General features: G+C 42.1%; 1 protein-coding gene across 9 annotated transcripts in view; it reads right to left on the bottom strand.

The window, feature by feature from the left end:
• Positions 1–13,686, bottom strand: part of PPEF1 (protein phosphatase with EF-hand domain 1) — a 65,367-nt gene that overhangs the window by 8,082 nt on the left and 43,599 nt on the right. For all 9 annotated transcript variants that reach the window (XM_039519249.1, XM_039519275.1, XM_039519250.1 and 6 more), the window contains 5 exons: positions 12,911–12,957; positions 7,013–7,179; positions 5,243–5,279; positions 4,601–4,750; positions 1,194–1,430 (listed from right to left, as the gene is read on the bottom strand). In XM_039519249.1, the coding sequence (XP_039375183.1) occupies positions 1,194–1,430; positions 4,601–4,750; positions 5,243–5,279; positions 7,013–7,179; positions 12,911–12,957 (638 nt within the window). The remainder of the gene's footprint in view (positions 1–1,193; positions 1,431–4,600; positions 4,751–5,242; positions 5,280–7,012; positions 7,180–12,910; positions 12,958–13,686) is intronic.

The following is a 13,686-nucleotide window of genomic DNA, read 5'->3' as shown; positions in this document are numbered from 1 at the left end:
ACATCGGCAACAACCTGGGAGATTATTTAGAAATGATGGCCATTACAGGGTCCCCAGGCACAATAAGATACAGCTAAGTACCAGTATAGTCTTCTCAGATTTTCTTTATTTCCTTAAACTTGTACATTCCTTTTGCTTGGAAAACCTTTCTTTTTATTTGCCTTTATTTAAAAAAAGCCATCTGAGTTGAGCTTTTAAATGTAAATCACTAGGTAGATTTTATCCTGTATTTCCAAACAATTTCAGAAACTAATACTCTCAAGAGAGAACAAAACACTTGCTTTTTGTTTTCTGTTGTCTTTGGAAGACTCACATTTCAAAAGAATGGTCTAATTTCTACACTAGAGTTTTATCAGTCTCCATTGTATTGGTATAAGGACCTGCCTTCCTAAGTCACATGGGTCAGTGGCAGGAGACACGTTTCCTATTTTAGAAGAGAGTTGCTTACAGAGAAGCCAATATAACCATCCACTTCTGCTTAAAGGAGCTGACCAAAGAGAAATTTAGAAAATATGCCCCTGCCTAACAATTATATTTTCATATTATAGGCATCTCTGTGAATTAAAATCACAGAGTTGTCACAATTTATTAAATTACTATACACTGAGGGCTTAATCTTGTTCTTTGGTAAACAAGGCAACCGTGGAGGGAAGATGACAAAGGTAAATCCCTTCTCCCTGGACAAACAGCGGGCCCTGCATACCAGAAATCCGAAGAGTTGGGATTTATTGGGCAGGTCAGCGTCCAGCTCCCCAAGCCTGCTGGTGTGTGCATTGCAACCACAAAATAGGTGCAGTTTTTGACTGATGACTGGGAAATTATAGCCCATTTAAACTAAAAGTACCTTTTGTACTATCAGATCCTACCACACAAGGACACTCAACTGCATCAGATACTACTGAAATGGATTGAAATGTTTGCTATTGAGACATTTTGAACACAGAGGAAATAGAATACATAAAACATATTTATTTGTAGAACAGGGTGACATGTCTTTAAACACATCTGAATGACCAGAGGCAGAAGGTAGATTCAGCCATAATGAAATCGCCTTGACTGCCCAGAATGATGTCTGAAGTTAAAAGTTTTCTCTATACATCTCAGAATCAAAACATGCTGTTTACACAAAATAAATTCCATTTGTCTATACAGATAGGGTTTTTTTTAAGAAGCCTATATTTGGTTTCACATACTTGTTTCCATTCCTTTGCTGTTAATTCTGAAGGCACACTCTGCATACGAACACTGGACACTAGATACTGTGCCTCTAGGAGTGGGCCAGAGTTGACATCATCATGAAGTAGCCACATGTGCTTCCCAACATCCAACAGATCACTGGTGTATTGTCTTCTATGGCTAGATGATGATGAAGGCCTGGTCATTCCTTTGACAGCAATATCCTGCCTTGGTGGTCTCAGCACAGACTTCATCTAAAAGACAGACTCATCAGTGCATATTTACTGATGCTTATATAAATCAAAAAAGTCAAACGCACCATATTTCATCATAGGCTCCATATCTCAACAACAACTGCTTTAAGGAAATATTAACTCATCACAACTCTGGATTCAAACTCTGGGTTTTAAATTTTCACCAAATACAGTTCTTGAACTCAGGGTAGAAACTTTGATACCTAATTCCATTGGAAGTTAGATACCTATGTTGAAAATCTGCTCCTTTATCAATAATATTGGGGATGAAGTGGTATTCACTGAGAAACATGGACCTGATTCCCCACTCTTTACTCTAGCATTACTCTGGTTTAACTCAGTTGAAACCAATGGAATAACACCAGGATAAAACTGGAGTAACCCAGTAGTGAATCAGACACTATATCCTTAAATAAATCTAAGCTCCTTGATTGTTCACCAGGGCTAGTGCTCTTCTGGAGCTGCATAGGTTGGCTATGGCAATTTATTTTAAACAAACCTTTTCTTGAAAGAGGTAGGCTGCTTCTTGCATTCTTTTTTGAGATTCACTTGTACTAGCTCATTTTTTTAGCCAAAAAAGTGTGTGTATAAAACAATTTATTAAAGAAAAAGAAAATTGATTCTACTTCTACAATAATTTTCTTCCCCAGAGTCCTAAATATCTGAGCAGAAGCTGTCTTTCCCCATTATCTTGACCAACACCCAAACAGTTGTTATCTATCTAAGGCACTGACTCCAAATACGAGCTGGCCCGAGTCGGGACTGTGTAGCATGCAAAAAAATAATAGCTAGCTATCAGAAACTGCTTCTGGCAGCAAATTGTGCCAGGGATCGGTTTGGAATAGCACACGTGCCAGCGCATAGCCTGGAATCCGGCCCATAAATGTCTGACTCTTACTGAAGTATTTCAATACTCTCCTGCGGAGGTGATTTCACATGTTAATTATGAGTTGCATAGAAGCTACATTAATATCCGCAAATAATAGACTTGAGGTTAGTAACTTCCACTGTTTTCAGCAGGAGTTGCACCTGCTTAATCTCAGGGCTGAATTTGACCTCTTGTCTTCTGAGTTTGTTTCAATTATGAAAAGTGGAATTTTGGCTGCCTCTGGGCCTGATCCCGAAACAGGATCCAAATAGGCAGAGAACCTTGAGTTCTGTGGGATTTCACCCAGGTGCGAAGTAGCTCCATGCAGGCGGAGGGGCTCTGCTTGCACAGATCAGATTGTAGGGCTGGGGCCTCAGTGCACAACTATCACTAAAGGAAAGTTGAACTGGACTGAAAAGGAAGAAATTCACACACTGACGGATTTCCTAGTTCTCCTGAAACTTCCGTGAGTTGTTAAAATAAGGTAATTTTCATATTTTCTAGGCAAACATATGGTCTTACTATATAGTGGGTCAGATGCTCAGGTGGTGTAAATTGGTGTAGCTCCACTGATCTCAATGGACCTACACTCATTTACACCAGCGCAAAATGTCCATTGGCACCATTCACCACAAATGTTTCCTTCTGAAGAAGTCATTGTCTCTATTTTGCTGTATTTTCTTTAGGTTATATCTACTGTCTTCTCTAAATCTATAAAATGCTTAGATAACTTTACCTTAATATTTTTACCAGTAAACACTTTCAGAAATCACAAACAGAATAAAAAGCAACAAAGAGTCTATGGCACCATATAGACTAACAAACGTATTGGAGCATGAGCTTTAGTGGGTGAATACCCACTTCGTCAGATGCATGTAATGGAAATTTCCAGAGGCAGGTATAAATATGCAAGCAAGAATCAGTCTAGAGATAATGAGGTTAGTTCAGTCAGGAAGGATGAGGCCCTCTTCTAGCAATTGAGGTATGAACACCAAGGGAGCAGAAACTGCTTTTGTAGCTGGCTAGCCATTCACAGTCTTTGTTTAATCCTGAGCTGATGGTGTCAAATTTGCAAATGAACTGAAGCTCAGCAGTTTCTCTTTGGAGTCTGGTCCTGAAGTTTTTTTGCTGCAGGATGGCCACCTTTAAATCTGCTATTGTGTATCCAGGGAGGTTGAAGTGTTCTCCTACAGGTTTTTGTATATTGCCATTCCTAATGTCTGATTTGTGTCCATTTATCCTTTTACGTAGGGACTGTCCAGTTTGGCCGGTGATGTTGAAGGTGATCTGGTTAGGTCCTGTGATGATGTCGCTGGTGTAGATATGTGGGCAGAGTTGGCATCGAGGTTTGTTGCATGGATTGGTTCCTGAGTTAGAGTTACTATGGTGCGGTGTGTGGTTGCTGGTGAGAATATGCTTAAGGTTGGCAGGTTGTCTGTGGGCGAGGACTGGCCTGCCTCCCAAGGCCTGTGAAAGTGTGGGATCATTGTCCAGGATGGGTTGTAGATCACTGATGATGCGTTGGAGGGGTTTTAGCTGGGGACTGTATGTGATGCCCAGTGGAGTCCTGTTGGTTTCTTTCTTGGGCTTCTCTTGCAGCAGGAGGCTTCTGGGTACACATCTGGCTCTGCTGATTTGTTTCCTTATTTCCTCGTGCGGGTATCGTAGTTTTAAGAATGCTTGGTGAAGGTCTTGTAGGTGTTGGTCTCTGTCTGAGGGATTGGAGCAAATGCGGTTGTACCTCAGTGCTTGGCTGTAGAAGATGGATTGTGTTGTGTGTCTGGGATGGAAGCTGGAGGCATAGCGGTGGGTGGGTTTTCGGTATAGGGTGTTAACGTGACTGTCACTTATTTGTACCGTGGTGTCTAGGAAGTGGATCTCCTATGTAGATTGGTCCAGGCTGAGGTTGATCGTGGGGTGGAAGCTGTTGAAATTGTGGTGGATTAAGAATTAAGGATTAAACAAAGACTGTGAATGGCTAGCCAACTACAAAAGCAGTTTCTCCTCCCTTGGTGTTCACATCTCGACTGCTAGAAGAGGGCCTCATCCTCCCTGACTGAACTAACCTCATTATCTCTAGACTGATTCTTGCTTGCATATTTATACCTGCCTCTGGAAATTTCCATTACATGCGTCTGGCGAAGTGGGTATTCACCACCACGAAAGCTTATGCTCCAATACATCTGTTAGTCGATAAGGTGCCACAGGACTCGTTGTTGCTTTTTACAGATCCAAACTAACACGGCTACTCCTCTGATACTAAACAGAATAAAGGTAACAGTATAGAAGCATGGTCTCTTACCTTATTTCTCTTAAATAAATTCAGGAAATCCAAGTCAGTGGTGTCTGATATTCCTCCATGTACGATTAGTACTTTGCTGTCAATTACAGTGGCAAGGGGAAGCCAGCTGTAAACATCTTGCAGAAGATTTAAAATTTTTTTGCCATGGGACTGTAAAATGTATTATTTTATTAGATATCATTCTAGAAAGCCTTTGGTGCTAATCACAACAAGTAAATACTGTAGAAGTTTCTTTTGACCTCATTGTTTTGCTCGGATTTCAATAATCTGTATGAACAATTCTGCCCATTGGTTTAACCCAGAAATATAGTCTGAATATATACATTCCACAATTTACCTTCAGGACTACTTGATTCTGCCTTGATCATTTTGTTGCTCTTTTAGTTTCATTTCTTTCTGATGTTTACTGTTTGGCTTCATAAACTTTTCCTATTTCACCTCATACATCTCTGGACATAAATAAAACTAACAGTTCAAATTCTAATCTCACGGTTACACTTGTGTAAATGCAAAATAATTCCATTGATCTTGATGGAATTATTCTGTATTTACACTACATTCCTGAGAGCAAACCTTCTTGCTGACACACACTTCAGTTTGCACATGTTGGAAGCAAATAAGGGGGGAGAGAGGATATCTTACCCGGTACTTCTTCATAACTTCTTTTGTGAAGCCATATCTGAAAAAACGGGCAACATCACAAACTGGCTTTTTGCATGATCACTTTTCACTATAACCCTGCAATAGTTTCTATGATTCAACACATCTGCCATTATGGCTAGTGCACACACTGTAAATCATTAACAATAATCATTACAAAAATGAGGACTACAGTAATTTCTAGGAATTTTCCATTCCCTCTTTTCCTCTTCCATCCCCCATAACTTTTCCAGACATTTTCCTGATCTAACCATGTACACAAATGGCTTTCCTCTACTCTCTGATTCATTTAGTTGAGGATGAGTTTTGACCATTATACAATGTTAATGGAGCCAGAACTTTCTGGGCAGAAACAGAACCCAGAGCAAAAGGAATTGGTGGGCTCTTGCCCATTAGCAAAAGAGAAACTTCATGCAATTCAAAGTGACTTCAGAGCACAAGTCCTAGTGAAAGACAACGGGAACTGTCCTCTTAAGTCATTTACATTCTTTCCAAAACCTCGCCCACCATGTCTGTGCTTCACAAAGGGCAGGATTCTGATCTTCCATTGGTTTTGTATGATTGTAACTCCACCGATTTCAGTGGAATGAAGTCCCCACACCTCTCAGCCTTCAAATTAGCCAATGTGATACAACCACTCAAAATATATGACAAATGACCTCAATGTGGAACACCTTAGCTTTCTTGCACGTCACACCATAATTGACAGATTTATGTTTTTTCACTATAAACCCCATTTTTAAGGATATTGTCTCACTGTGTGAATTAAACAAACCAGTTTTTAAAAAAAACAATACTGGGAAAATAAATGTCATTATTTGCAACCATAAGGATCCTCTCCCATGGAACATCAACATGGTTTGAATTCTGAACCTGAGCTCCCCTGCATAGCTCTCTAGCACTTGAGCTAATAGAGCAATTTATCCTCTGTGTAATGATCACAAGAGAGGGACACAATTATCTGGTCAGGCAACTATTTGCTAGACAGCGATAGAATGTTGGGGATCAGGATTTCTGGATTCTCTTCCTGTGCCTGGGAGAAGTGTTGTCCAGTGGTGAGACCCGTGGGTACAATCAGGATAGCTAATAACGTTGATTTGGCACATCTTTTTCTGAGATGCAGTGTGGCTGAACGGATGCGACTTGGGTCTGCCCACATCCTTAGCTTTTCCCGAGATCACTTTGTGCAGCCTCTCCATTATCTTATTTGTACAATGAAGGAGGTCTGATGCTAACCTATCTCCTAAGGCTGGGGTAGGACTCCTTGGTCAATAATAAACGCTGAGAAACAGCCCAGCGGAGGTGGGATTTTAGCTCATGGTCTCCTGGCTATCTTAGTTCATTTCTCCTGGTGTTACAACGTATTTGGACAGGGAGTGTCACTTGTTTGTTGATGGAACACCACCTGCCTTATCAGTGCTGTGGAACAGGCAACCTGATTCAAACAAAATATGGATTGTGCCTCAAAATCTCGTACACTTGAAAGCTCTGCAAAGTTGACTGACTTCAGTGGGCTTTGAATTGGGCCCTGAGTGAGAAATGAATCAGATCCATGTTTAAGGTGGTTAGTAGAAATATCCCTTCCCCCTGCTAGATTAAGATGCACCATTAACATCTGAGTGCCCAATAAAACATTGGTTTCTGTATGAGACAAGCCTGTGGCAACTAGATTCATCATAACCTTAGCAAAAGGATCAAAAAGGCATTCACCTCTGTGACACTTGCATGGAAAAAGAACAGAAGAAATGTTACCTCAGATTCACGATATGGTCTTCATGGTTCCCTCTGTTCAAGTGTAAATGGTTGGGGTACACAAGGAGAAAGGAAAACAGGATAATAAGTATTTCTATGGAATTTTTCCCCCTATCCACAAAATCTCCATTAAAAAGGTAAGGGTTTTCTTCTGAAGGCAGGCCATTCTGCAGGAGGAAACAAAAACAAAGTTAGTGAGGCAATGTACTTAATAGGCATAGCTTGAAATTAATTTCCAAACACAAAGACTAGAGGTTTTCAGATTGTATGTCATGTTATGGTTGTTTTTATAACATGATAAAGTGGAGCTGCAAGCAACACAGGTTATATTGCTAGATCATCTACATAACACATGGATTCAGAGAGACAGTACTGTCACATTGTTCTCTCCTTTTTAGGACAGAGGTGCCCACACTGTGATCTTTGGACTACTGGAGGTTTGCAAAGCACTTGCTGGTAATGACTCATGGAAATTTGACTCCTCACGTGGTGCTAACTCTAAGCCTTGCTTCCTGCTATTAAAAAGGAGCAATCAAATCATTACTCTCCTAATGTAATATTATTTTCCCATAAATGCCGCTGCTGTGAGGAAGTGATACAATTGCAAATGGCAGGGAGGAGGTCTGTTCATCGTGAATGGGAGGCGAGGTGCCCATGAGACACTTTACTGTTAACAGTGAAAAAGTCTGAGAAGCCCGGAGTTTGCATACTCAAAAAGAAAGCTATGATCTGAAAAGTTCTCAGACTCAGGGGACAAGAGATCTGGGATTTGTAGGTATAGCAATAATCCACACTTTGTAGTTCAGAAAATAGAAGGTAATTCATTTTTATGAATGACAATTTAGAGATATACCTTAGTGAATCTATTGTACTATGTTTTACCTGCATTGGTTGTCAACATACCAGTGGGTACTGTCAGCTTACAGGAAGCATGATGGCAATGTTTGTATCTCCATCATTTCTAAGGGATAGGAATGTTAGAACTTTTATTCCACTTCTGACTTGCTATAGAGATCACCCTGCCAGAAAGAAACCTGCTAGACATTGGCATACAGATGCATTATGGGCAGATTATCACCATACACGTTAACATAGTACAACCGCAATACTGTGAAGTCATCCAAAGCATTACAAGGCACAGCACAGGTTACTCAGCATTTCTTGGACAGCTATGAGATTCCTTGACAAAGTGCCTCCCAATTGACTTCATTCTGGGGAGTAAAATGGGACACTGATGGGGCCCACCATCGTATGCAAGTTGGTGGCCTAAGGCCTGATGAAGTAACATCTTTCCATTGATTTCGGTGGGTTTGGATCAGGCGTCTGATGATTGGTGTTCGCCCTGCTATTCAAAGAGAGCAGTATTTGATTTCTGATCCTGGTCTCTCAATTCTCTGGAGAGCACAGGCTGGGAAAGGACAATAACTATGAGAGTCTGAAGATGAAGTGAGCTAAAGTAGTAATGAGAAAAAAAAAAGAGGAAGGAAGGAATCTTTGAGGCTTCAGAAAGGGCAGGGACATCCACAGAGGAGGAAAAGGCAAGGAACTAATATTAGTATGCGGAAGTTGGATTGATTGGATTGATTGGAGTAACATTGATTGATTGGAGTAACATCAACTGGTGTTAGCTCTCTAAGCTCTAACAATTCTCTCTTGGAAAAGCTTGTGACAGCCCTACTTTTTAAAAACAAGTTTAGATTTTGAATTCAAAACATAATTATACCTGGATTCCGACTTCAAAGTGGTATTTTAGCTTTTCAATGTTCTCTTGCCAAGTTTTAAAGTGATTTCCATTTCTCCAATGTTCACTGACAGTCATAGTTCCAGAGCAAAACAAAATTAAAATCTATAGAAGCTTGAGACACTTCAGAGATGAGAACAAAAAATAGCTCTCTAATGATTTGCAGACTAGTGCTGTGAGGCTGTTTGCTTCTGGGCATCATTATTGTCTCTTTTGTGTTAGTGGTTAATTAGCTTCTCTTTGTTATCTGCATTCTATTCAGCTTCAGGGTATCGCTACACACCAATTTAAGAGAGTCTAATTTAGCAATAAACAATTTAAAATTTCAAGGTTTTGGGTGAATGACTGGAAACACTGTAATTTAACAAAGACTCATGACCGGAATGAAGCTTCTAAAAATTGGACACTTCGGTTAAGAAAAGGTGAGATAATCTTCTTTAAAAAATGAAAGCAAAACATATCAGGCATAATATTATGTAAAATACTTCAACTGATCATCAAATTTTTCCTTTAAACCTATGTAATTCCTATCCTTTTTAAATTCATGAATGGTTCAGAGATGTGTATACATTGTGGCAAAAACTATACAGATAGCAAACCAATGAGTGTATAGTAAGCCACATCTGTAACTGAAAAGGGGGTTAGCAGCCACGTCCAATCCACCAAGCTCAGTAGACAGCTGAGTTAATGGAATTCTTCAGCTGGATGTTTCGACAATTGTATCATTTGTCTCTCTAATGGGGAGCTAATAGCACTTGTTATCTCAAAGGAAGAAATTCCTTTTAAGTTTAAAAACGTGGTGCTGATAGAGTTGCAAATGGATCCCAGATGTAGTGCTGGCCAGATCCCCAGCTGATGTAAACTGCAGCTCCATTTCCCTCAACTGAACTATGCTTTACACAAGTTGACGAGCTGGAGATTGTAGGATTGGGCAGGGGGAGGAAGGAAAATTCATTCCTGACCTGCGGCCCTTTTCTGCTGACTATGCCCATGAAAAGTGGCCACAAACGAGCCCTGGCCTATAAGCCACCTCCCCCACCCAAGAACATGCCTGACATATGATGCATCCCTGGGAAGTGCAGAGCCAGTATAGACCGTTGCACATACATAAGGCCCTACCAAATTTACAGCCATGAAAAACACATCATGGACCACGAAATCTGTTCTCCCACTCTGAACTCTGGTCTTTCGTGTGTTTTTCCCCTATACTATACAGATTTCGCAGCGGAGACCAGCATTTCTCTAATAGCGGGTCCTGACCCAAAAGGGAGTTGCAGGAGGGTCGCAAGGTTATTTTAGGGGGCTTGCAGTATTGTCACCCTTACTTCTGTGCTGCCTTCAGAGCTGGTCAGCCAGAGAGCAGCAGCTGTTGGCCGGGCGCCCAGCTTTGCAGGCAGCACTCCACCAGCAGCAGTACCGAAGTAAGGGTGGCAATAACATACCACGTCATCCTTACTTCAGCGCTGCCGGTGGTAGCTCTGCTTTCAGAGCTGCACTTCTGGCCGGCAGCTGCTGCTCTCCAGCTGCCCAGCTCCGAAGGCAGCACCGCTGCCAGCAGGAGCACAGAAGTAAGGTTAGCAGTACCGCAACCCTCCCTATAACCTCCCTATAATAATAACCAACAGTTTTTTGGGTCAGGCCTGTTACAATTACAACACTGAAATTTCAGATTTAAATAGCTGAAATCATGAAACTGATTATTTTAAAAAATCCTGTGACCATGAAATTGACCAAAATGGACTGTGAATTTGGTAGGGCCCTGTACATATACCTCCCCATGCAGGAGCCCCTGGGGCTTGGTGGCACATCAAGGACATGTCAGGAGAGTGTCACTGGGAAATTCCTAAGCCTAAAGGCTACGTAAATCTATGTTGAGGACTGAGCTGTCCCTATCTGCATCAATTCATTACTCTGCACATAAGTAAGATTCTCAACCCTGAATTCCCTGACCACTCAGCAGTCATGACAAAATGTTTGCTTTTTTTAGTGTAGTTTGACCAAAGGATCCTGTCAATAACATCCTAACCATGGAAGGCTTTGGGTAAAGTCCTGGCCCCATTGATGTCAAAGGCAGTTTGGCCACTGATTCCAGCAGAGTCATGATTTCGTCTCACACTGAGGGCTGTTTTCATTATTTCATCCTGATTAAGAGACAAACCCCACTCTCCAATGTCATATTTTAAAAGGGTACGTCATATCCAGGGCTGTTTGCAGCTATAAACATTCCAGTATTTGCTCCCAAAAGAGAGTGTTTTACCATGCCATGTGTTTTGAGTATTGAAAGTACGCTGAATCCAGCTGTTCTATCATGCTGGTCTAATATACAATTTGGAAATAGAAAAGTTGTCTCATTGAACTATCAGCTAAAAGGCAGGGAAGCAAAGAAGTAGCTAAAATTGGTAACTTAATAACATGGGAAGTTGACCCCTGCATAGGTCAGTATTGTATTAAATTTTTTTAATTAGGTTTCTGCTTGGACAAAATATTCAAGTTTTCAGCTGACAGATGAGTGGAAAGTGTAACTGAGCCAATTAAACAAAGAGGGATTACATCATTCAAGCACCTGGATTAACTCATGCCAGCCTTGGTTCAATGCAGATGAATACAGAATAATCAGTCACAAAAAGAAATCAGAGGGAGTATCCGTTAAACTGGAAGGTGGTGAATCATACTAAAAAGAAAAGAAATTTGGAACTTATTGTAGGAAAATTCTTATGCCTTCAGCTAAATATACAACTGCAGAGAAGACAGCCTGGAGTTTTATTTTTTCCATGTTAGCAAAGCATAATTATGTTTTATTTAACATGAAACACATGAACAGCTGCTGCAGGCTAAATAGAGGATGCTCAAGATATTTTCATTTTGTGCAAAATTGCATGACTGGTTGCAAAAAAAGGGAAAGCTTTTAAGCAGATAGAAGCGCTCTGCACTTCACTTCCTCTAAATAATTTTTTAAAAAAGCACTTTTGTAGATATTGATGGGAAGTGTAAATGGGTTTGGAGAGGTTGGAGAAAACTGCTGCATTCTTCATGATGGCTAAAACCAGCCAGGATGTAGGGTTATACCAGAGATGAATTTGGCTCCTTCTCTTTGAAGAACTGAGCCTTTACAGTAGCACCAGGACTTTGTAGAAGGTACAAGAAGCCATCTCTCATTTTGGTTTATCACACTAGTCCAGGGGCGGGCAAACTTTTTGGCCTGAGGGCCGCATCGGGTTTTGTAAATTGTACGGAGGGCTGGTTAGGGGAGGGGGGGGTGGCCCCCCCCCCGGGACTCCTGCCCCATCCAACCCCCCCGTTCCTTGACAGCCCTCTGGGACCCCTACCTCATCCACACACATCCCCGCTCCCTGTCCCCTGATTGGCCCCGAACCCCCACCGCCCCATCCAACCCCTTCTCTCACTCCTCACACCCCACCCCCCGCTGGGACCCCCGCCCCTTCTCCCTGTCCCCTGACTGCCCCCGAACCCCTACCCTGACTGCCCCTACTGCCCCATCCAACCCCACCCTTCCTGACTGTCCCCCAGGACCCCTATTCCCATTCAACCCCCTTTTTCCCCCCTGACCACCATCTACACCCCTGACCACCACCCCTAACTCCCCTGCCCTCTATCCAACCTGCTCCCTGCCCCCTTACCGTGCTGCCTGGCGCACCAGTGGCTGGTGGCGCTACAGCTGGGCCATGCTCCAGCCGCTGTCACCACCACCGCGCAGCACAGAGACTGGGTCAGGCCGGGCTCTGCAGCTGCGCTGCTCCAGGAGCTCACAACCCCGCCACCCAGAGCACTGTGCCGGTGGCACGGCGAGCTGAGGCTGTGGGGGAGGGGAAACAGTGGGGGAGGGGCCAGGGGTTCGGTGGCCGGGCAGGACAGTCCCGCGGGCCGGATGTGACCCATGGGCCGTAGTTTGCCCACCCCTGCACTAATCTATGCCCTCTGCTTGGCATTCAGTCAAAGACACCCTGATTTCTCTCTTCAAAATGGCCATTTGGTTCCTCAGGGGGAAAAGACAGCAGTAGCTAAAGAACTAGCACAACCTACTGTTCAGTGAATATATATCACATATACAGTACCTAACAATACCTGTGTGGCATGCAGTTGCTTTCCTAGTGCCACCCTAAAGAGTGAAAATGCTCAGGAATAAAGCATCTAATTACCTTGTAGAATATCAGCAAAAGATCATCCAGTTTTCCATGCAAATCACCTAGAGAGAACAGGATATTCAAAGTTTTGTGACAGTCTGTTATACCACTCTGATTAAATGAGGTGTCAAGATGATTTTAATCACATTTTCCCTTGTAGAACTGTCCTTGCACTTGGATTATACAGACTAAATTTTCAAAATGGTGTGCCTGAGCTGCACATCTAAATCTGGCAACCACACACTAAAGTGAGCCTACAATAGCCTTGCATGAAGCTTTAATCTTTTTATGTGGGCGTGTTGGAGGGTAGAAGATCACTTGCACCCTTGAAAAGAGTTAGGTACTTGAAGAGATGGGTACACTATGGACAAACCTATTATGAATCTTAATTCTTATATCTGTGCTTTGTTATCAGTGAAGGGTGCCCTAGAAATATTTATGAGAGAAAGACAGGAACCTAGAAATAAGTGTTTAGCATACCTATCATAGAATCATAGAATATCAGGGTTGGAAGGGACTTCAGGAGGTCATCTAGTCCAAACCCCTGCTCAAAGCAGGACAAATTCCTAACTAAATCACCCCAGCCAGGGCTTTGTCAAGTCTGACCTTAAAAACCTCTAAGGAAGGAGATTCTACCACCTCCCTAGGTAACCCATTCCAGTGCTTCACCACTCTTCTAGTGAGAAAGTTTTTCCTAATATCCAACCTTAAGTGCACACTGGCACTTAAGCAGATGGCCATGCTTAATTGGGCAACTAAATTAATGGTATGTTCACATGTAAATTATTGGG

Source organism: Mauremys reevesii, linkage group 1, assembly GCF_016161935.1.
Source record: "Mauremys reevesii isolate NIE-2019 linkage group 1, ASM1616193v1, whole genome shotgun sequence".
Classification (NCBI taxonomy): Eukaryota; Metazoa; Chordata; order Testudines; family Geoemydidae; genus Mauremys; species Mauremys reevesii.
Note: the sequence above shows the minus strand (reverse complement) of the source record. Positions and strands in the feature narration are given on the sequence as shown.